The 21490-nt window shown below is 39.3% G+C and overlaps 1 protein-coding gene across 1 annotated transcript in view; it reads right to left on the reverse strand.

The window, feature by feature from the left end:
* Nucleotides 1-12382, reverse strand: part of LOC120999131 (IgGFc-binding protein-like) — a 72665-nt gene extending 60283 nt beyond the window's left edge. Inside the window, exons 1-3 of the mRNA XM_040430003.1 lie at nt 12238-12382; nt 9424-9879; nt 8166-8207 (exon numbers count right to left, since the gene is read on the reverse strand). Of these exons, the coding sequence (XP_040285937.1) occupies nt 8166-8207; nt 9424-9879; nt 12238-12382 (643 nt within the window). The remainder of the gene's footprint in view (nt 1-8165; nt 8208-9423; nt 9880-12237) is intronic.
* Nucleotides 12383-21490: the final 9108 nt, after the last annotated feature.

Consider the following 21490-nt stretch of genomic DNA (forward strand, 5'->3'; position numbering starts at 1 on the left):
GAAGGCTATTCCATGCATCCACTACTCTCTCAGTAAAGTAACACTTCCTGATATTACTTTTAAACCTTCGCCCCTCTAATTTAAAACGGTGTCCTCTTGTAGCAGTTTTTCTTTTTTTAAATATTCTCTCCTCTTTTACCTTGTTGATTCCCTTTATGTATTTAAAAGTTTCTATCATATCCCCTCTGTCTCATCTTTCTTCCAAGCTATACATGTTAAGGTCCTTTAATCTTTCCTGGTAAGTTTTATCCTGAAATCCATGTACTAGTTTAGTAGCTCTTCTCTGAACTCTCTCCAAAGTATCAATATCCTTCTGGAGATATGGTCTCCAGTACTGTGCACAATACTCCAAATGAGGTCTCACTAGTGCTCTGTAGAGCGGCATGAGCACCTCCCTCTTTCTACTGGTAATGCCTCTCCCTATACACCCAAGCATTCTGCTAGCATTTCCTGCTGCTCTATGACATTGTCTGCCTACCTCTAAGTCTTCTGAAATGATGACCCCAAAATCCCTTTCCTCAGATACTGAGGATAGGACTGTATCACTGATTTTATATTCTGCTCTTGGGTTTTTATGCCCCAGGTGCATTATCTTGCACTTATCAACATTAAATTTTAGTTGCCGATTTTTGACCATTCCTCTAGTTTTCCTAAATCCTTTTCCATTTGGTGTATCCCTCCAGGAACATCAACTCTGTTACAAATCTTTGTGTCATCAGCAAAAAGACACACCTTACCATCGAGGCCTTCTGCAATTTCACTAAACTCCCAACAGTGTATTTGCAGATGGCAGATGCAGTGTACAGTATTTGAATGGAGACGACATTACATGGAGATGATTAACCTGGTCACATGAACCTTTAGCAGCAGCCATTTTATGGACAGCACAAAAGACTTGGCAAACAAGGGAGCATAACTTATGAAATATAGAAAATGGCAGAACATTTTAGAAAAAAATTGTTATGTTAGTAAGTGCCATATAATAATATTACAAACAAATTGGTCAACTGTAACCAGAAAGTGGCCAACTCCTTTAAGGAAACAGGTAGAGTGGTCTAGAACTGCTGGAAGACCCTGATTGTGGACTATAAGAAACAGGCACTTTTAAGCAATATTTTTCCTGCTAAAAAATTTTGTCTTATAGTCCAAAACTAATACTTTTGCGTCTGTAATTTAGGTATGTAAACCAGTATCACAAAATTGGTTCCTTAGAATGCTATTCTTCCCAAGACACTGCTTCAACTACGATATGATATTTTTTCCTATTAAAAATCAGTAGATACCAGGAATACATCAATATGGATTCTTAGGAAAAGGAAAAGACTTAGAAGATTTACACATAATGTTATATGGAGTTAGAGGACTTGGTCGTCCTATCCAAGAAACAAAATATACAAAATTAGTTGGGAAATTCATTGTTCTAAGTAAGATCTATTTGCTTTCATTTTTCTAAAATAATTTTTTTCTTTACTTAAAGTGAAGACATACCTGAAACTATTATAGATGTTGAGCCTGATATCCTATCAATTGTTGTGCTTGAAGCTGATAAATTGGGCTCTTTAGTTGTAGAACCTAAAGTTGAAACAGCTGTTGATTGTAAAGTTTGTGCAGAAGGGATGACAGTAGTGATATCAGGAATTGCTGAGATTTTAGTTGATTCAGAATCAGTTGAAGTTCTTGTTGTAGAAAATGTGAATATAGACTCGGTAGATTCTGATGTTTCACTAACTGTTGTAGGAAATGTTTTCCTTATAGTTGTTTCTGTAGTGCTCTTTGAAGTTGCAGCAGTTAATGTCTGTGGACTCACAGTGGTTCTTGTTATTTGAGATGTTGAACCAGTAAACGTGGAATCAGTTGTTGTATCTAAAGATGCATGAGTAGAATTAACTGTTGAAATATCTGATGTAGAGCCAACAATTGTTTCTAATGAACTTGTTTTTGTTGTTTCTGACGTGAAGCCTGTTGATGATGCCGGAACTATATGAGCTGTTGTTCCTTCAGTGAGCAGTGGTTTAGTAGGTATGGATTCTGTTTTTGCTGAAGAAATTGTGTCAGTTATTGGAGAACTTGTTTGCATAGAAGTTGAGAGGGTTGCAGAAACAGATGGACTCTCTGACAAAGTTTTAATAGTCGTTTCTGATGAAGTTGTTCTTGTAGTTTCGGCAGTAGAACTAGCTGTAGAAGCTGAGACTATGGGATATGTTGTGGTTAACATACTGGAGAAAGTAGAAAACAAAATACTTGTAGGTTCTTTAGTGATAACAGGTAGGGTTACTATAGACTCTGTTTTCAATGATGTAGAAGTTTCTGATGATGTTTCTATTGTGGTTTTCGGTGTTTCTTGCGTGGATCCAGTTGTTGATACCAAAACGATGGGAATTGTCTTCAAGCTAATAGTTGTACTGCTTGTCAAAGTGGTTGTTTGTTCTTCAGTGTTAACTGATGGGGTTACTGAAGACTCTGTTTTCACTGAAGTAGAAGTAATTATTTCTTCAGGTGTTGAGACAGTTGGTTTGCTTGAAGTTGCGAGGGTTGAAATAACAGAGCCAGAGCCAGTAGTTGCCCCAGATGAAGTTGAAGTAGTTGATGATAACGTTGTTGATGCTGAAGTTGTGGAAACTGTTGTGCCTAAGGTTTCAGTAGACGTAGGCCCTGATATTGTAGTAGTTTGCCCTTCAGTGATAGCAGATGTGGTTTCTGTAGACTCTGTTTTCAATGAAATAGGAGCACTTGTTCTTGGTGATGTTATTATTGTGGTTTTTGATGAGGAACCTGTTGTTGGTGCTGAACCTGTTGTTGTTACTTGTGAACTAACAGTTGCTGTAGAGCTGGAAGTCAAAATGGTTGTTGATTTTTCAGTAATAATATGTGTAGTTTCAGAAGAGTCTGTTTGTACAGAGGTGGGAGTAGTTGCAGTTTGAGGAGTTGAGGTAGATGTTTCTCTAGAAGTTGTATGAGCTGAAGAAATAGTTGAAACTTCTGGAATAGTGACAATAGTTATTCCCGATGAAATTGTTTTTGTAGTTTCTTGAGAGGAACTTGCTGATGGTGAAACCGATGTGTCTGTTGCTTTTGAGGTTATAGTTGAGGCAGACCCAGATGTTGTTGTTGCTGGTCCTTCTGTAACAGCAGGCGTGGTTACTGTACACTCTGTTTTCAATTAAGTAGGAGTAGTTGTTCTTGGTAATGTTGCTTTTGTGGTTTTTGATGAGCTATGATATTTAACTATTGTAATGTATTGCTAAATTCCAATCATTAATTATAATGTGTGCCTAAAGGTGTGTCCATAAGTTCAATATTAATGACCTATCTTTAGTATCGGTTATCAATATCTGATCGGTGGTGGTCTCACTTCTGGCACCACTGCGATCAGCTGTTTGAAGAGGCCACAGTGGTCTGGTAGGCACTGGGGCCTTCTCACAGCTTACCATGCACAATGCCATTTATTGTACAGCAGCTTTGAATTACAGTACAGGCTCATTCACTTGAATGGGACAAAACTGTCCTAAGCCATATGACTGATGAACAGCTTATTACTATTATACAAAGAGGCTGCAGCACTCACCAGAGCACCATGGCCTTTTTAAAAAAACTGGTCAGTGGGGGTGCCAGCAGACAGACCAAACCAATCAGATATTGATGACCTAGGATAGGTCATAAATATTATACTCCCAGAAAACTCCTTTAAATATGTATACCTGCAGTTCTGCTTAATGAGCATGTAAGTTTTTTCTTTTATTCTAACTTTCTAAGCTGTAGCTAAGTATCTAACTGAACAATAATTAGCTGCTTTTTAAACTAGTGAATAGTATACTCTACTAATAACATTTGTACATTGACGAATAATATATATATATATATATACACAGTTGCAACATAAAGTATGTGAACCCTTTGGAATTATATGAATTTATGCACAAATTGGTCATAAAATGTGATCTGATCTTCATCTAAGTCATAACAATAGACAATCACAGTCTGCTTAATCTAATAACACACAAAGAATTAAATGTTACATTGTTTTTATTTAACACACCATGTAAACATTCACAGTGCAGGTGGAAAAAGTGTGTGAACCCTTGGATTTAATAACTGGTTGAACCTCCTTTGGCAGCAATGACTTCAACCAAACATTTCCTGTAGTTGCAGATCAGGTGTGCACAATGGTCAGGAGTAATTCTTGACCATTCTTCTTTACAGAACTGTTTCAGTTCAGCAATATTCTTGGGATATCTGGTGTGAATCGCTTTCTTGAGGTCATGCCACAGCATCTCAATCGGGTTGAGGTCAGGACTCTGACTGGGCCACTCCAGAAGGCGTATTTTCTTCTGTTTAAGCCATTCTATTGTTGATTTACTTCTATGGTTTGGGTCGTTGTCCTGTTGCAACATCCATCTTCTGTTGAGTTTCAGCTGGTGGACAGATAGCCTTAAGTTCTCCTGCAAAATGTCTTGAAAAACTTATTTCCCAGTTCATTTGATGATAGCAATCCATCCAGACCCTGACGCAGCAAATCAGCCCCAAACCATGATGCCCCCACCACCATACTTCACAGTTGGGATGAGGTTTTGATGTTGGTGTGCTGTGCCTCTTTTTCTCCACACATAGTGTTGTGTGTTTCTTCCAATCAACTTAACTTTGGTTTCATCTGTCCACAGAATATTTTGCCAGTACTGCTGTGGAACATCCAGGTGCTCTTGTGCAAACTGTAAACGTGCAGCAATGGGTTTTTTTTGGACAGCAGTGGCTTCCTCTGTGGTATCCTCCCATGAAATCCATTTTTGTTTAGTGTTTTACGTATCGTAGATTCGCTAACAGGGATGTTAGCATATGCCAGAGACTTTTGTAAGTCTTTAGCTGACACTCTAAGATTCTTCTTCACCTCATTGAGCAGTCTGTGCTGTGCTCTTGCAGTCATCTTTACAGGACGACCACTCCTAGGGAGAGTAGCAGAGCAGTGCTGAGCTTTCTCCATTTATAGACAATTTGTCTTACTGTGGACTGATGAACAGCAAGGCTTTTGGAGATACTTTTATAACCCTTTCCACCTTTATGCAAGTCAACAATTCTTAATCGTAGGTCTTCTGAGAGCTCTTTTGTGCGAGGCATCAATCACATCAGGCAATGCTTCTTGTGAAAAGCAAACCCAGAACTGGAGTGTGTTTTTTATAGGGCAGGGAAGCTGTAACCAACACCTCCAATTGGACTCCAGTTGGCTGACACCTCACTCCAATTAGCTCTTGGAGACGTCATTAGTCTAGGGGTTCACATACTTTTTCCACTTGCACTGTGAATGTTTACATGGTGTGTTCAATAAAAACACGGTAACATTTAATTCTTTGTGTGTTATTAGTTTAAGCAGACTGTGATTGTCTATTGTTGTGACTTAGATGAAGATCAGATCACATTTTATGACCACTTTGTGCAGAAATCCATATCATTCCAAAGGGTTCACATACCTTTTCTTGCAATTGTATATATATATATATATATATATATATATATATATATATAGTGTAACTGAATGTATCTTGTTTGTTTACTATTGTGAATAAAGCTGTTAAATTCTTAAATAAAGATTGTGTCTACAATATCAAATACAATATACAGTATAATGTAACAACAACAATGTACATTTTAAGTATTTAACATAGAGAAACACCTGTGTTGCCTTATTATAATTCTAATAAAGTAATTCAAGTATCGGACAACACACATTAGAAAAAAATGTATACAAGACAAAACACAAAAGAATACTTTATTTAAGTTTAATGTAATTATTTTACAATTCATATGTAGTAAATGCATGCAATATACATATGTTGTAGGGCTGAGTTTGTCCTTTTGGCAATCATGAAGAGAAATAGTTCAGTGGCAAATTCAGCCCATTTATATCAGTACTATAATTTTTTTATTTTTTTTTACCATGCAAATAATTTGTACAAACAATTGGAATTAAAACAGACAAGAAATGACAAAATTTGAGAATATAAATATATATATATATATATATATATATATATATATATATATATTATATACACTTGTATATATAAAACACAAATATATTACATCTAGATAGATACAGTATTACATATACAGAGAATATATAACATATACTGTATAATATAATTATATAATATCTATATAATTATATATTATATATACATGCACAGTTTGTTACAATGTATATATTATAGCAGCAGTGACAGCAAGGAAGACCTGCTAAACAGACACTAGATTTATAGTAATAAAAAGTTAAATGTTAACCATTCATTTAATGTTATCATTGATAACAGTTACCTGTCATTATATATCAGACTGATATACACTGCTCAAAAAAATAAAGGGAGCACTTAAACAACACAATGTAACTCCAAGTCAATCACACTTCTGTGAAATCAAACTGTCCACTTAGGAAGCAACACTGAGTGACAATCAATTTCACATGCTGTTGTGCAAATGGGATAGACAACAGGTGGAAATTATAGGCAATTAGCAAGACACCCCCAATAAAGGAGTGGTTCTGCAGGTGGTGACAACAGACCACTTCTCAGTTCCTATGCTTCCTGGCTGATCTTTTGGTCACTTTTGAATGCTGGCGGTACTTTCACTCTAGTGGTAGCATGAGACGGAGTCTACAACCCACACACGTGGCTCAGGTAGTGCAGCTTATCCAGGATGGCACATCAATGCGAGCTGTGGCAAGAAGGTTTGCTGTGTCTGTCAGCGTAGTGTCCAGAGCATGGAGGCGCTACCAGGAGACAGGCCAGTACATCAGGAGACGTGGAGGAGGCCGTAGGAGGGCAACAACCCAGCAGCAGGACCGCTACCTCCGCCTTCGTGCAAGGAGGAACAGGAGGAGCACTGCCAGAGCCCTGCAAAATGACCACCAACAGGCCACAAATGTGCATGTGTCTGCTCAAACGGTCAGAAACAGACTCCATGAGGGTGATATGAGGGCCCGACGTCCACAGGTGGGGGTTGTGCTTACAGCCCAACACCGTGCAGGACATTTGGCATTTGCCAGAGAACACCAAGATTGGCAAATTCGCCACTGGCGCCCTGTGCTCTTCACAAATGAAAGCAGGTTCACACTGAGCACATGTGACAGACGTGACAGAGTCTGGAAACGCCATGGAGAACGTTCTGTTGCCTGCAACATCCTCCAACATGACCGGTTTGGTATTGGGTCAGTAATGGTGTGGGGTGGCATTTCTTTGGAGGGCCGCACAGCCCTCCATGTGCTCGCCAGAGGTAGCCTGACTGCCATTAGGTACCGAGATTAGATCCTCAGACCCCTTGTGAGACCATATGCTGGTGCGGTTGGCCCTGGGTTCCTCCTAATGCAAGACAATGCTAGACCTCATGTGGCTGGAGTGTGTCAGCAGTTCCTGCAAGACGAAGTCATTGATGCTATGGACTGGCCTGCCCATTCCCCAGACCTGAATCCAATTGAGCACATCTGGGACATCATGTCTCGCTCTATCCACCAACGTCACGTTGCACCACAGACTGTCCAGGAGTTGGCAGATGCTTTAGTCCAGGTCTGGGAGGAGATCCCTCAGGAGACCGTCCGCCACCACATCAGGAGCATGCACAGGCGTTGTAGGGAGGTCATACAGGCACGTGGAGGCCACACACACTACTGAGCCTCATTTTGACTTGTTTTAAGGACATTACATCAAAGTTGGATCAGCCTGTAGTGTGTTTTTCCACTTTAATTTTGAGTGTGACTCCAAATCCAGACCTCCATGGGTTGAAAAATTTGATTTCCATAGTTTAATTTTAGTGTGATTTTGTTGTCAGCACATTCAACTATGTAAAGAACAAAGTATTTCAGAAGAATATTTAATTAACTCAGATCTAGGATGTGTTATTTTTGTGTTCCCTTTATTTTTTTGAGCAGTGTATAATGAAATTATAAAGTTGCAGTTTTCATAATTAATTGTAATTATGAATGTAACAAATGAAAAAGAGACAGATGTTGAACATGCATTATAGCAGATATTGAAAATGAAAATACTTTTGATGTTATTTATATAGCAGCTTCAAAATGTTACATTTAAATACTTGTACTTTGTACTGTTTATTAGTAAGGTTTTAGAGTATTGTCTACAGGAACTACAATTAGATCAAATATAGATTATCAAATATGTACTTACCTGTTGCCGTTATGGTGCTTTTAGTTGTTGTAGATGGAATAACTATAAAAAAAAAAATGCAAATCAGAGCTAGTTATAGTTGAGCCATTTCTCAACAGTTCTAAACTTTTGCACAAGAGGCTGGTAAAGCATGTGTTTGAGTTCTTGGAGATTGGGCAGTGCGAACAAGCTGCTCTGAGCACATTATACATAGCAAAAGCAGTGAACTTCATCCTTCATTCCGTTCGGTTCTGTTTTGCCCCCACTGACAATAAATGAGGACAAAACTGCTGCGTTTTCCTCCAGTATTGAGATCCTATTACGGATCTCAATACTGGAAAGGAAAAGCACAGATGTGAAAGTATTATCTTTCAATTCATCTATTTATTTTTAATACCTGTCTGTATGGGTGATACAGTCCCCCTGGCCTAGAGCACCTGGTCCCTATTTGCATAGGAGTGAGCTATTCCTATTACATTTTCTTCCAGATGTGAAAGTAGCCTAAGTAAAGGAGATAGTTAGAGTGGTTTGGGCAATTCATTAAAAGGTACATGCTTCTTAGAAAATTTTGCACATTTGGCACCGTCTAACAGTCCAAAAACGAAATCTAAAGTACATAGGCATAGGTTTTTATTTCATTTCTTTTTACTTCACTTTCTAAATGTGCAGAGTGATGAGAAAAGTTGCAAATGTTGATGCAAATTTGCACTACAATTTTGTTTTGTATGGTTATGGCCAAAAACTGCTTAGGGAATGTGGGAGGTTGTGGTGATATAGCTGGTTTATTATATTCATAATGTATTAGTAACAAAACTTAATAAATATAAAGATTCAATTATGCTTCCCTGTAGTAGCTGAAACAATTGGCAGCGCAGTGGTTGTAGCTAATATTAGAGATAAGAAAATTTTGATTTGTACGTTAGTTGAATTGGACATTAACTTTTATTGTTATTGGCAGTTTGACTAAACTTAATCAAAATAAGGACATTGTGATTTAAATAATATTTATGGTTCCAAAAAGAATAGTTTGTCGTGTTTAATAAGAATCATAATTTAAAAAAAAAACAGAAAGTGTTTGTTTAATCCTTGCTTAGAAATAGTAAAACTCTGAGGTTAAATCTATTTTTTGTCACAACACCAAATATTAAACGATGAAATATTTACTTCTATGTAACACATCTGTTAAATTAAATCCTTTAACCTTTGATTTAGCTATTAGATTATAAATTTTAAAAGAATAAAACAACTTATTTTTTTATATTTAATTTTATCCCCCTACCTGAAGATGGTGGAGTTTCTTGGCTTGAGGTAGAGTCCGTTAATTTAGCAGTAGTAGATATAGTTGAAGAAGTAGATGGTGTAGTAGATGTTGATGTGGGTGGTATAATGGTGGAAGAGATTTGAGTGGATGAAATAATGGGGGTAGATGTAGGAGGGGGTGATGCAGTTGAAGTTAAGGTTTCTATTGGCAGCTTAGATGTTGTTGAGGTTGGAGTAGACTGGATACTGATGGTAGATTTAGGTGTTGATGAAGTAGTGCTGGTAGATGTAGGAGAAGATGATATGGTTGCAGTAGAGGTTGCAGTGGGAGAGATATTTGTAGTAGAGGTTGGAGTAGACGGAACACTGAAAGTAGACGTAGATGTGGACTTGATAGTGGTGCTAGTGGTTGAGGTATGAGTTAATGAAGAAGTGCTGGAAGATGATGTGTCAGGGAGTATTGATGAGGTAAATCCTATGAATAGACAGAAACAATAATTGATCATTTGTACCACAAATATCTTTATAATGAATGAAAGGAGGGCATTAAAAGACCTAATACACTAATCATATCCTTAGTTCATTTGTGTTGTCTGGGACACATTCTTTGCTCACCGACTGAACTTTAAAGACTATGTATACCTTCGGGGATATTTTTATGATTGCACTAGCTGAAGGACCCGGCTTCGCACGGATATATTTAATCTATTTCATTTAATGTCTGTGTGTCGCTAAAAGATATCGACAGTATCCACTATAACAGTGACATCTACAGTACCCGCCTACTTAACAGGAACTCCACAGCCCCCCACCCCTTAACACTGACCTCCCCACAGTGCCCTGTCTCCATAAAATGGAATCTCCATAGCAGCCCACCCCCTTAACTTTGACCTTTACAGCAGCCTTCCCCTTTAACAGTGAGTTCCACAGCACCCCACCCCCTTGACAGTGACCTCCACAGGGGCATGCCCTCTTTACGGTAACCTCTACAGCACCCACCCCTTAACACTGAACATAGGTTACAGTCCCCTTAACTGACCTCCACCATTCCTGGCCCCCTTAACAGAGACCTCCACAGTGACTGCTCCTTTAACAATGACTGCCACAGTACCTTGCTCCTTAAACAGTAACCTTCACTGTACCCTGATCCTTTAACAGTGACCTCACAGTACCCCGCTGCCTTAACAGTGACTTCACAGTACCCCGCTGCCCCTTTAATAGTGTCCTCCACAGTCCCCTCCTCCCTTAACAGTGACTTCCACAGCGGCCTGCCCCCTTAACAGTAACATCCACAGTGCCCTCCACTTTAACAGTGACCTTTACAGTGGCTGCCCATTTATTAGTGACCTCCACAGTACCCCGTCTCGTTAAAATTTATTTCCACAATAACCCGCCCCTTTAACAGTGACCTCCAAAGAGCTCCATTCCCTTAAAATGTAACTTCTACAACACCCCACCCCTTAACAGTAACCTCTACAGTACCCTGCCCCTTAACACTGACTCCATAGAGGAGTGACCCATTAACTGTGACCTCCACTGTTGCCTGCCTTCTTAAAAGAGACCTCCACAGTGCCCACTCCTTTAACAGTGACCTCCACAGCATACCGCCCCCTTAACAGTGACTTCCACAGCAGCTGTCCCTTTATTAGTGACCTCCACAGTACCCCATCTTCTTAACAGTGATTTCCATAACACTCTGCTCCCTTAACAGTGGCCTCTAAAGCAATCTGCCCCTTAACACTGACCTCCATAGCGGATTGTCCCCTTAACTATGACCTCCACAGTAGCCTGACCCAAGGGTAGCCAGGTCTGTTTTAAGGCCGGACAGTCCGTATTTCAGACTCCCTGTCCTCCATCCGGCTCAGGGCCTGGACGGACACAGGGATGTCCTTTTGAACAGCTAACTCTCATATAGCAGCACTGTGTTATCTGAGCATGAGCTGCAGGGAGAAAGTCACCCTCCCTCCCACCCCTGCAGCTGACAGAAGTTGATTTTTACCTTCATTTTTAAAATACCCGTCGGCTGCGGAGTGGGAGGCGGCGTGACCTAACCGGGCCGGGGGACGTGACTTAGCTGGATTTTTAAGTAAGTCTATTGATTGTGGCCTAAATGGCCACCCTACCTGCCCCCTTAACTGTGACCTCCACAGCACTCCGCTTCCTTAACAGTGTCATCCACAGCGCCCTGCCCCTTTAAATCTGACATACAGCCGTGAAGAAAAATGGCTGGGTTGTTATGGAAACCTAGTGTAAAACTGTGTGTTTCTGGAGACTATGGACCTGCGAGCTTCTATTGGCTGATAAGGGACATGTGACCGTGTGTATGGCAGTTGGGATATGAAGAGAATGACATGCAGGCTTCTATTGGCTAATGTAGGTCATGTGATGTGTCATATTTGCATTTTATGGGAATATCTCAGGAACAGCACGTCCTAGAGAGCTAAGACCCGGTCTAAAACCTTCCCCGATACCTGATGTACCTGTGCGCCAAAGTTCGTGATTATCAATGCGACGTTGCGGATTCCTTTAGCGTACATACACACAGCTTTGTATATTAGATTTTACTCATTTTAGGCGGAACTCACTTTTTTCAATTAATCTTTCTTCAATTTTGCAAAAGGAGAAATAGAACCCGCGCTGACTAAGTGACAGAGGGAGACACTTATGTAAAGTTTAGTGTATCTTGTAAGGGTTGAAGAGATATATTGATTCCACTGGAACAATGCAATCAGATGACACCCGATTCCTTCCTACGGTGCCTGAGAGCAACGTTCAGAGTCCACCTGGATAAAGTCACAAAGCGTACATAAAACAAAAGGCTGCGAGTACTTACTGCTCAGCCGTCTTGAAGATTTGTGGCTAGAAGTTTCTTGCTTGATGTGAAGCTGATACTTGGATGAACTTGTTAAATCTGTTCGTCGCTTCTTCGCAACAGAAGACAGAAGCGAAGAAGCGACGAACAGATTTAACAAGTTCATCCAAGTATCAGCTTCACATCAAGCAAGAAACTTCTAGCCACAAATCTTCAAGACGGCTGAGCAGTAAGTACTCGCAGCCTTTTGTTTTATGTACGCTTTGTGACTTTATCCAGGTGGACTCTGAACGTTGCTCTCAGGCACCGTAGGAAGGAATCGGGTGTCATCTGATTGCATTGTTCCAGTGGAATCAATATATCTCTTCAACCCTTACAAGATACACTAAACTTTACATAAGTGTCTCCCTCTGTCACTTAGTCAGCGCGGGTTCTATTTCTCCTTTTGTTTATACTAGGTTTTCCTACTTATACCGGGTTTTTTGGCAATTATCCCTGTTTCAGAACCCAGCAGCGACGCGCCCCACTGTAACCCCTTTGCAGTGTGGGTGATCCCTAAAATACCACCCCCCCTCCCCAATAGACGGCAGCGCTAGTATCTCTGCTTCCTCTTGTTTTGATACATATAAACAAATTGCCTCAGATACGCAGCAGCAAACCGTAAAGAAATAATATCCCAGACTATTACCAACCAGCAGGATGAGTGAGTTATGGCTGGATAGGAAGGACCGTATTAAGTTTGTACAGAAGTTCTTTTTTAACCCTCAAAATAACGGCTCTCTAAATAATATGGACTTTGCCCATAGGAAAATAGAAGAGGCACTAGGTAGAATGAAAAAATTGGAAAGATTACTGATAAATGAAATGCGTGATCGATGGGAGGTAGCCTCTTTAGAGAAATATCTGGATTGGGACATTATTCCAAAAGGGTTAAAAATATACAAGACCTTGGCAGGTGATGTAGGGGATCATCACACACAAAGAGAATGGGACGAGCTGTTTCACAATTTCTCAAGACAGTCAATGACGTTTATTATTGAAAAAAGAAAAAATGGACTCATCAGAATAAATAAAGAAATTGCTGAAATATTTGAAAGCTTGAGACCTTTTAAAGATCACCCTGATATTATTCAACTACAGGGATCAATTAAAAACAGGATCAGAATGAAAGAAGAGGAAATTATAAATAAAAAGAAACAAAAATTTGATAGAGACTGTATTCCTCAAATCACGTCACTTGGGACAATGGGGACCACCACGGAGAGATCCACTCTAAATACCATTGACGAGACTGACTGTGATGAGACATACAAAGGCGATTTTACACTTCACAATGTAAGTTCAGCAACCTCAATTCAAGAGGATGAGAACACGACTCCATTGGTTCCAATAGTCCAGATCTCTAGGAAAAAACACACAGAGGCCAACCCAAATACAGATACAAGAATCATCGCACTCACTCCAACGGTGCAAATCCGTAATAGGAATGGAGTAGAAGTTATCCCCAACAGTCCTTTGGAACTATCAAATAGATTCAGCCCACTTGAGAAAACACACACTGATAGGTCAAACCACTATGAGAACACTCCTTCAATGGGCACTTCAGGATCTCTAAGCTATAGCGCAATAGTTCAAAAAAATGATAGCAACCCAATCCATACAAGTAATCACGCCAATAATTCTAGAAATCCATCAACAGACAATATTGGGAACACCAATAAGGTGAAACGAACCGTGAGGAAGGATTTTTTTCAGCCAAGACCTACAAGAGAAAAACACAAACAAAGAGAGGAAGGAGGGGCAAAAAATCCTCTAAAAAGGAAATCATCAAAAAAATAGGACAAAAAATCTTTAACCTCAGTAAATATATACTCACTAACAGTGACACAATACTACTACAAAAGGGACTCAAGTTTGCACCATCGGCACACTTTCGCCCCTTTGATGCTTTTATTGGTGTTAAAAAAATTCTTGCGTAATTTGGCTTTAAAGAAATACTTCCTTAAAAAGAACTATAAAACTAAAGATACTCTCTTAGAACGCAGTAAAATAAAGGGCATCAATACTATTACAACAAAATCTGATGGAGAGGGGGTAGAGTGTACTAACACTAATACCAAATATCAACATACTAACCTAAAACCAAAGTCATATTTCAATCCACTGAACGAATATTCGGAATCCTTTAAGACCTTCGAAACCCTAGTCATAAGGGATGTTAGGAAAATCAACCCCAACAAGAGCAGCAAAATATACAATCACAATTTAAGCAAACAAGAGCAGATGAGCATAAAAAAACTACAGAAGAATAATAATATCACCATCCGGCCAGCAGACAAAGGGGGTGGTATAGTGATATTAGACTACACTGATTACCAAAAAGAATCAAACAGATTACTCAATGACAAAAGAACATATAAAATCCTTAAAAGTGATCCCACCCAGCATTATAAGGGGAAGTTGAATCAACTGGTATTGAGGGGGAAACGATTAGGTATCCTCAATAAAGAAGAAGCCAATTTCATAAATATCAGACACCCACGCATTTCCTGTTTTTACTACCTGCCCAAGGTTCATAAATCAGAATCTCAACCACCTGGCCGACCCATAATCTCGGGTATTGGTAGTTTAACCAGCAATCTATCTAAATATGTGGACACCATCCTTCAGAAGTATGTCCAAAAATTACCTGCCTATTTAAAGGACACTCAACATATCCTACAAATTCTGGAAACCGTGAATTGGGAACCAGAATACATTTTGGGGACTCTCGACGTCACCTCTCTTTACACAGTAATTGAGAACACCAAAGGGAAGGAGGCGTCGCAGTTCTTTTTACAGAAAGAGGGAATTATGCCACCCGAACAAATTGAGTACCTAGGGGAATGCATCTTATTTATTTTAAACCACAATTATTTTAAATTTGAGGAAACCTTGCTCCTACAGACGTGGGGGACCGCTATGGGGACCAGATTCGCGCCGAGTTTCGCCAATCTATATATGGGGAGGTGGGAGGAGTCCACCATCTTCCCTGATGGCGCGCTCCGCGCGAATCTGGTCCTCTGGCGGCGATTTATCGATGACATTGTTTTTATCTGGAAAGGGGGTGAATCATCATTGAAAATTTTTTTAGATTTAATTAATAAAAATGAATTTTACTTACATTTTACGCCCACGTACAGCACCAATGAAATCAATTTTTTAGATTTAACCATTAAAATTCACCAAAATAAAATAGTCACCCAAACCTATCATAAGCCAACAGATAGCAACAGCTTTATTTCCCTAACCAGCTGTCATCTTCCGGTTTGGCTCACCAATATCCCACGCAGCCAATACATCCGCTTGAGGAGAAACTGCACACTGAGTAAGCAATTTGAAGAGGAGGCAAACAACTTACATACTAAATTTGAGGAGAAAGGGTATAATCTGGCTGAGCTTGAGAAAATTAAACAGGAGGTCCTAAAAACAGAGCGAGAATCACTTATACAAAAGAAGGCACTAACAATTATGAAAAAAGGACATAATAACACACCAGATGCCCCTGACTTCAACATACCTATAATAACCCAATATCATGGTAAAGTATCCCAATTTAAACAAATTATAAAAAAACATTGGGACATCCTCAAACATGATAAAATTATTGGGGAAAAATTACCCTTGGCACCAAAATTTATCTTCAGGAAGTCAAGGAATCTGGGCAATATGGTAGCCCCATCTATTAGAATAAATAATGGGGGAAGCAGAAATATATTAGGTCACGCTGAAGAGAGGAATGGATTCTTTCCATGTAGAACATGTAAGGTTTGCCTTGCCTCCAAACAAAAGGAAAGCATAAAGGAAATCAGTAATGGAAACAACACTTACAAAATAAAGAAGCACCTTACATGCCATTCTAAGGGGGTTATTTATCACATAAAATGCCCCTGTGGCAAGATCTATATAGGAAGAACGAAACGTGTATTAAGAATCAGATTATGGGAGCATATAAAGAACATCAACAAAAAATTCGTAGGCCACCCCCTGTCACGTCACTACAGTGAGAAACACAAAGGCAAATTTGAAGGCTCTATCTTTGGGGGCATAGAACAGATAAAGCAGGACCCCAGAGGTGGAGATTTTATTAAAGTAATGTCCCGTAAGGAGAGCGAATGGATCTACAACCTCAATACCCTGGCGCCCATTGGCCTTAATCAGGAAATAGAGCTGTTCGCTTTCCTATAATCCTCTCTTTTGGAAACGTATTACTAAGCGCTGACGAACCTTCAAGTAGTTTAATGAACCCCCAAAATAAAATAAAACAAACCACTAGAGTACCGGAAGTACGGTGGAATAAATTTAAATAAATACAATAAAATCAATGGCCAGTCATGAGCCATTATGGATCCAATTAAAGAACATGTGTATACCAACCAACAAATTAATGCAATTATTGAGATCGATTACTATCAAAGATCGCTCTCCTCTGATAATTGCTATGCTCTTCTTTGTATTCGCGCTGTATTGCAAACAAAAGCTGTCACCTTGGTAACCAGCGGGCTTAAAAACCAGTGAAGCAGGATCCACATCTATCCCTGAGGAAGGAATACGACTATTCCGAAACGCGTCGGAGGTATTGTGGACCAAAGAGGCTTCCGTAGCTCTCGAGTGTGACGTCACACGCCAGGTTACCAGGACAACGAACATTGCTTCCAGGAGCGCGCGCGTGCTACCGGCCGGAGCTACGCGCGTGCCACCAGGTAAGCAGAAGACAGCAACAGAAGACAGAAGCGAAGAAGCGACGAACAGATTTAACAAGTTCATCCAAGTATCAGCTTCACATCAAGCAAGAAACTTCTAGCCACAAATCTTCAAGACGGCTGAGCAGTAAGTACTCGCAGCCTTTTGTTTTATGTACGCTTTGTGACTTTATCCAGGTGGACTCTGAACGTTGCTCTCAGGCACCGTAGGAAGGAATCGGGTGTCATCTGATTGCATTGTTCCAGTGGAATCAATATATCTCTTCAACCCTTACAAGATACACTAAACTTTACATAAGTGTCTCCCTCTGTCACTTAGTCAGCGCGGGTTCTATTTCTCCTTTTGTTTATACTAGGTTTTCCTACTTATACCGGGTTTTTTGGCAATTATCCCTGTTTCAGAACCCAGCAGCGACGCGCCCCACTGTAACCCCTTTGCAGTGTGGGTGATCCCTAAAATACCACCCCCCCTCCCCAATAGACGGCAGCGCTAGTATCTCTGCTTCCTCTTGTTTCTTCAATTTTGTCAGAGTTAACAGTTTTTCTAGCTGTGTGAATTGCACTTTTTACTTTCACTTTGTGCAACCTTAACTCCAAATTACTAATAGGTCATAAACACTTATTTAAGCCACATTCTTATGAGTAACATAAGAATTGAGCTATAATAAGTGTTTATGAGGCCAGAGATCAGAGATGAGAAGTCCGGCAGCTGAGCTACCTGACAGAACAGAGTGAAAATTCAGATCCTGCTACTAGGGAAACTCAAGGCTGTACAAAGACAGTGGTTCAAGATTTTTAATAAAGACCAACTGGAAAAAATTATTTTTAGCTCAAAATGAGTACAATGCAATAATTTAAAAAAATGCCTCCAAAGGTGCATATAGCCTTTCACTTATATAACAAGAACATATTGAGTGGCACACAAAGCTTTAAAGTGGGTTTCTGAGACTTTTTAACTTCTATTCTCTAATCAACTGATTGGTCACATGGCCAAGGCATAGCTCAGCCCCATTTAAGTAAATAGGGCTGAGTTATGATACCAAGCACAGTCGCTGTACAATGTATGGTGCTTGGTGAGCTTACAAGAGCACCATACCTTCGCAAATAGCTGATCAGCGGGGGTCCAGGGTGTCGGTATGTCAAAAGCTGCAGCTCCATACAACTAATACAACTAATAGTTCTATGTATGAATTTTAGTTAAGGAATTATTGAAGAATTAAATACCAGATGTTGTTGGCTTGGTGGTGCTTGTAGTTGATGCTGGTCCATCTAGAATAATAAATTATGTAATTAATTTCACTTCTGCTACATTTTAGAAATAAAATATTCAGAATAAAACAATAATCTTCATAACTGTATGAATGTAACAAGAAGGTGACCATGAAGTAAATTATTATTACAAAGAAAATTACAGTGAAACTTCTATAGAAGACAACATGTTTGAGAAGACCACCCATTTATCCAGACCAGATTCCCTGTGGCAGTTTTACGGTTCCACCTTATATTATGCACATGAACAACTTTTATGAGAAGATCACCCTTCTAGAAGAAAACTTATCGATGCAGTTTTGGGTGATTGTCTCAAAGAAATTTCACTCTACTTTTGAGTTTAGCAAATGCTACAGCAGCTTCAAAAGGTTACATATGCACACTTCTACTTCAGTATACCAGTATGACATTAGAATATCTTCCGAAAGAACAACAATTAGATAAAAAGTTAATCATAAAATGATATGTATTTACCTGTTGTGGTTGTGGTGCTGGTTGTTGTTGATGGGATAACTACACAAAAGTAATTGTAACATAAATATACAACTCTAGATACTGCATAACATAGTCTCTTTAATGTTTTTTTTAATTTTATATAATAATTTATATGTACTGTCCAAGAGAGGTGCATAACCATAGTATCAGATGCATAGTTTTATGTCTCATTTTTTTTTCTAATAATTTAATATGCAATTACATTTTAATATTTATACAGCATATAATACAAATATTCAACAGCAGTAGAATTTGATACAAAATGTTGGTGTACTTTACAAAATATTAGAGCTGTATACCTGAGCTGGTAAAGCATGTGTTTGGGTTCTTGGAGATTGGGCAGTGCCAACAAGCTGCTCTGAGCATATTATACATAGCAAAAGCAGTGAACTTCATCCTTTATTCCGTTCGGTTCTGTTTTGCCCCCACTGACAATAAATGGGGACAAAACTGCTGCGTTTTCCTCCAGTATTGAGATCCTATTACGGATCTCAATACCGGAAAGGAAAAGCAGAGATGTGAAAGTATTATCTATCAATTTATCTATTTATTTTTAATACCTGTCTGTATGGGTGATACAGTCCCCCTGGCCTAGAGCACCTGGTCCCTATTTGCATAGGAGTGAGCTATTCCTATTACATTTTCTTCCAGATGTGAAAGTAGCCTAAGTAAAGGAGATAGTTGGAGTGGTTTGGGCAATTCATTAAAAGGTACATGCTTCTTAGAAAACTTTGCACATTTGGCACCGTCTAACAGTCCAAAAACGAAATCTAAAGTACATAGGCATAGGTTTTTATTTCATTTCTTTTTACTTCACTTTCTAAATGTGCAGAGTGATGAGAAAAGTTGCAAATGTTGGTGCAAATTTGCACTACAATTTTGTTTTGTATGGTTATGGCCAAAAACTGCTTAGGGAATGTGGGAGGTTGTGGTGATATAGCTGGTTTATTATATTCATAATGTATTAGTAACAAAACTTAATAAATATAAAGATTCAATTGTGCTTCCCTGTAGTAGCTGAAACAATTGGCAGTGCAGTGGTTGTAGCTAATATTAGAGATAAGAAAATTTTGATTTGTACGTTAGTTGAATTGGACATTAACTTTTATTGTTATTGGCAGTTTGACTAAACTTAATCAAAATAAGGACATTGTGATTTAAATAATATTTATGGTTCCAAAAAGAATAGTTTGTCGTGTTTAATAAGAATCATGATTTAAAAAAAAAAAAAAAAAACAGAAAGTGTTGGTTTAACCCTTGCTTATAAATAGTAAAACTCGGAGGTTAAATCTATTTTTTGTCACAACACCAAATATTAAACGATGAAATATTTACTTCTATGTGACACATCTGTTAAATTAAATCCTTTAACCTTTGATTTAGCTATTAGATTATAAATTTTAAAAGAATAAAACAACTTATTTTTTTATACTTAATTATATCCCCTACCTGAAGATGGTGGAGTTTCTTGGCTTGAGGTAGAGTCAGTTAATTTAGCAGTAGTAGATATAGTTGAAGAAGTAGATGGTGTAGTAGATGTTGATGTGGGTGGTATAATGGTGGAAGAGGTTTGAGTGGATGAAATAATGGGGTTAGATGTAGGAGGGGGTGATGCAGTTGAAGTTAAGGTTTCTATTGGCAGCTTAGATGTTGTTGAGGTTGGAGTAGACTGGATACTGATGGTAGATGTAGGTGTTGATGAAGTAGTGCTGGTAGATGTAGGAGAAGATGATATGGTTGCAGTAGAGGTTGCAGTGGGAGAGATATTTGTAGTAGAGGTTGGAGTAGACGGAACACTAAAAGTAGACGTAGATGTGGACTTGATAGTGGTGCTAGTGGTTGAAGTATGAGTTAATGAAGAAGTGCTGGAAGATGATGTGTCAGGGAGTATTGATGAGGTAAATCCTATGAATAGACAGAAACAATAATTGATCATTTGTACCACAAATATCTTTATAATAAATGAAAGGAGGGCATTAAAAGACCTAATACACTAATCATATCCTTAGTTCATTTGTGTTGTCTGGGACACATTCTTTGCTCACCGACTGAACTTTAAAGGCTATGTATACCTTCGGGGATATTTTTATGATTGCACTAGCTGAAGGACCCGGCTTCGCACGGATATATTTAATCTATTTCATTTAATGTCTGTGTGTCGCTAAAAGATATCGACAGTATCCACTATAACAGTGACATCTACAGTACCCGCCTACTTAACAGGAACTCCACAGCCCCCCACCCCTTAACACTGACCTCCCCACAGTGCCCTGTCTCCATAAAATGGAATCTCCATAGCAGCCCACCCCCTTAACTTTGACCTTTACAGCAGCCTTCCCCTTTAACAGTGAGTTCCACAGCACCCCACCCCCTTGACAGTGACCTCCACAGGGGCATGCCCTCTTAACGGTAACCTCTACAGCACCCACCCCTTAACACTGAACATAGGTTAAAGTCCCCTTAACTGACCTCCACCATTCCTGGCCCCCTTAACAGAGACCTCCACAGCGACTGCTCCTTTAACAATGACTGCCACAGTACCCCGCTCCTTAAACAGTAACCTTCACTGTACCCTGATCCTTTAACAGTGACCTCACAGTACCCCGCTGCCTTAACAGTGACTTCACAGTACCCCGCTGCCCCTTTAATAGTGGCCTCCACAGTCCCCTCCTCCCTTAACAGTGACTTCCACAGCGGCCTGCCCCCTTAACAGTAACATCCACAGTGCCCTCCACTTTAACAGTGACCTTTACAGTGGCTGCCCATTT

Source organism: Bufo bufo, chromosome 4 (genome assembly GCF_905171765.1).
Source record: "Bufo bufo chromosome 4, aBufBuf1.1, whole genome shotgun sequence".
Taxonomy (NCBI): Eukaryota; Metazoa; Chordata; class Amphibia; order Anura; family Bufonidae; genus Bufo; species Bufo bufo.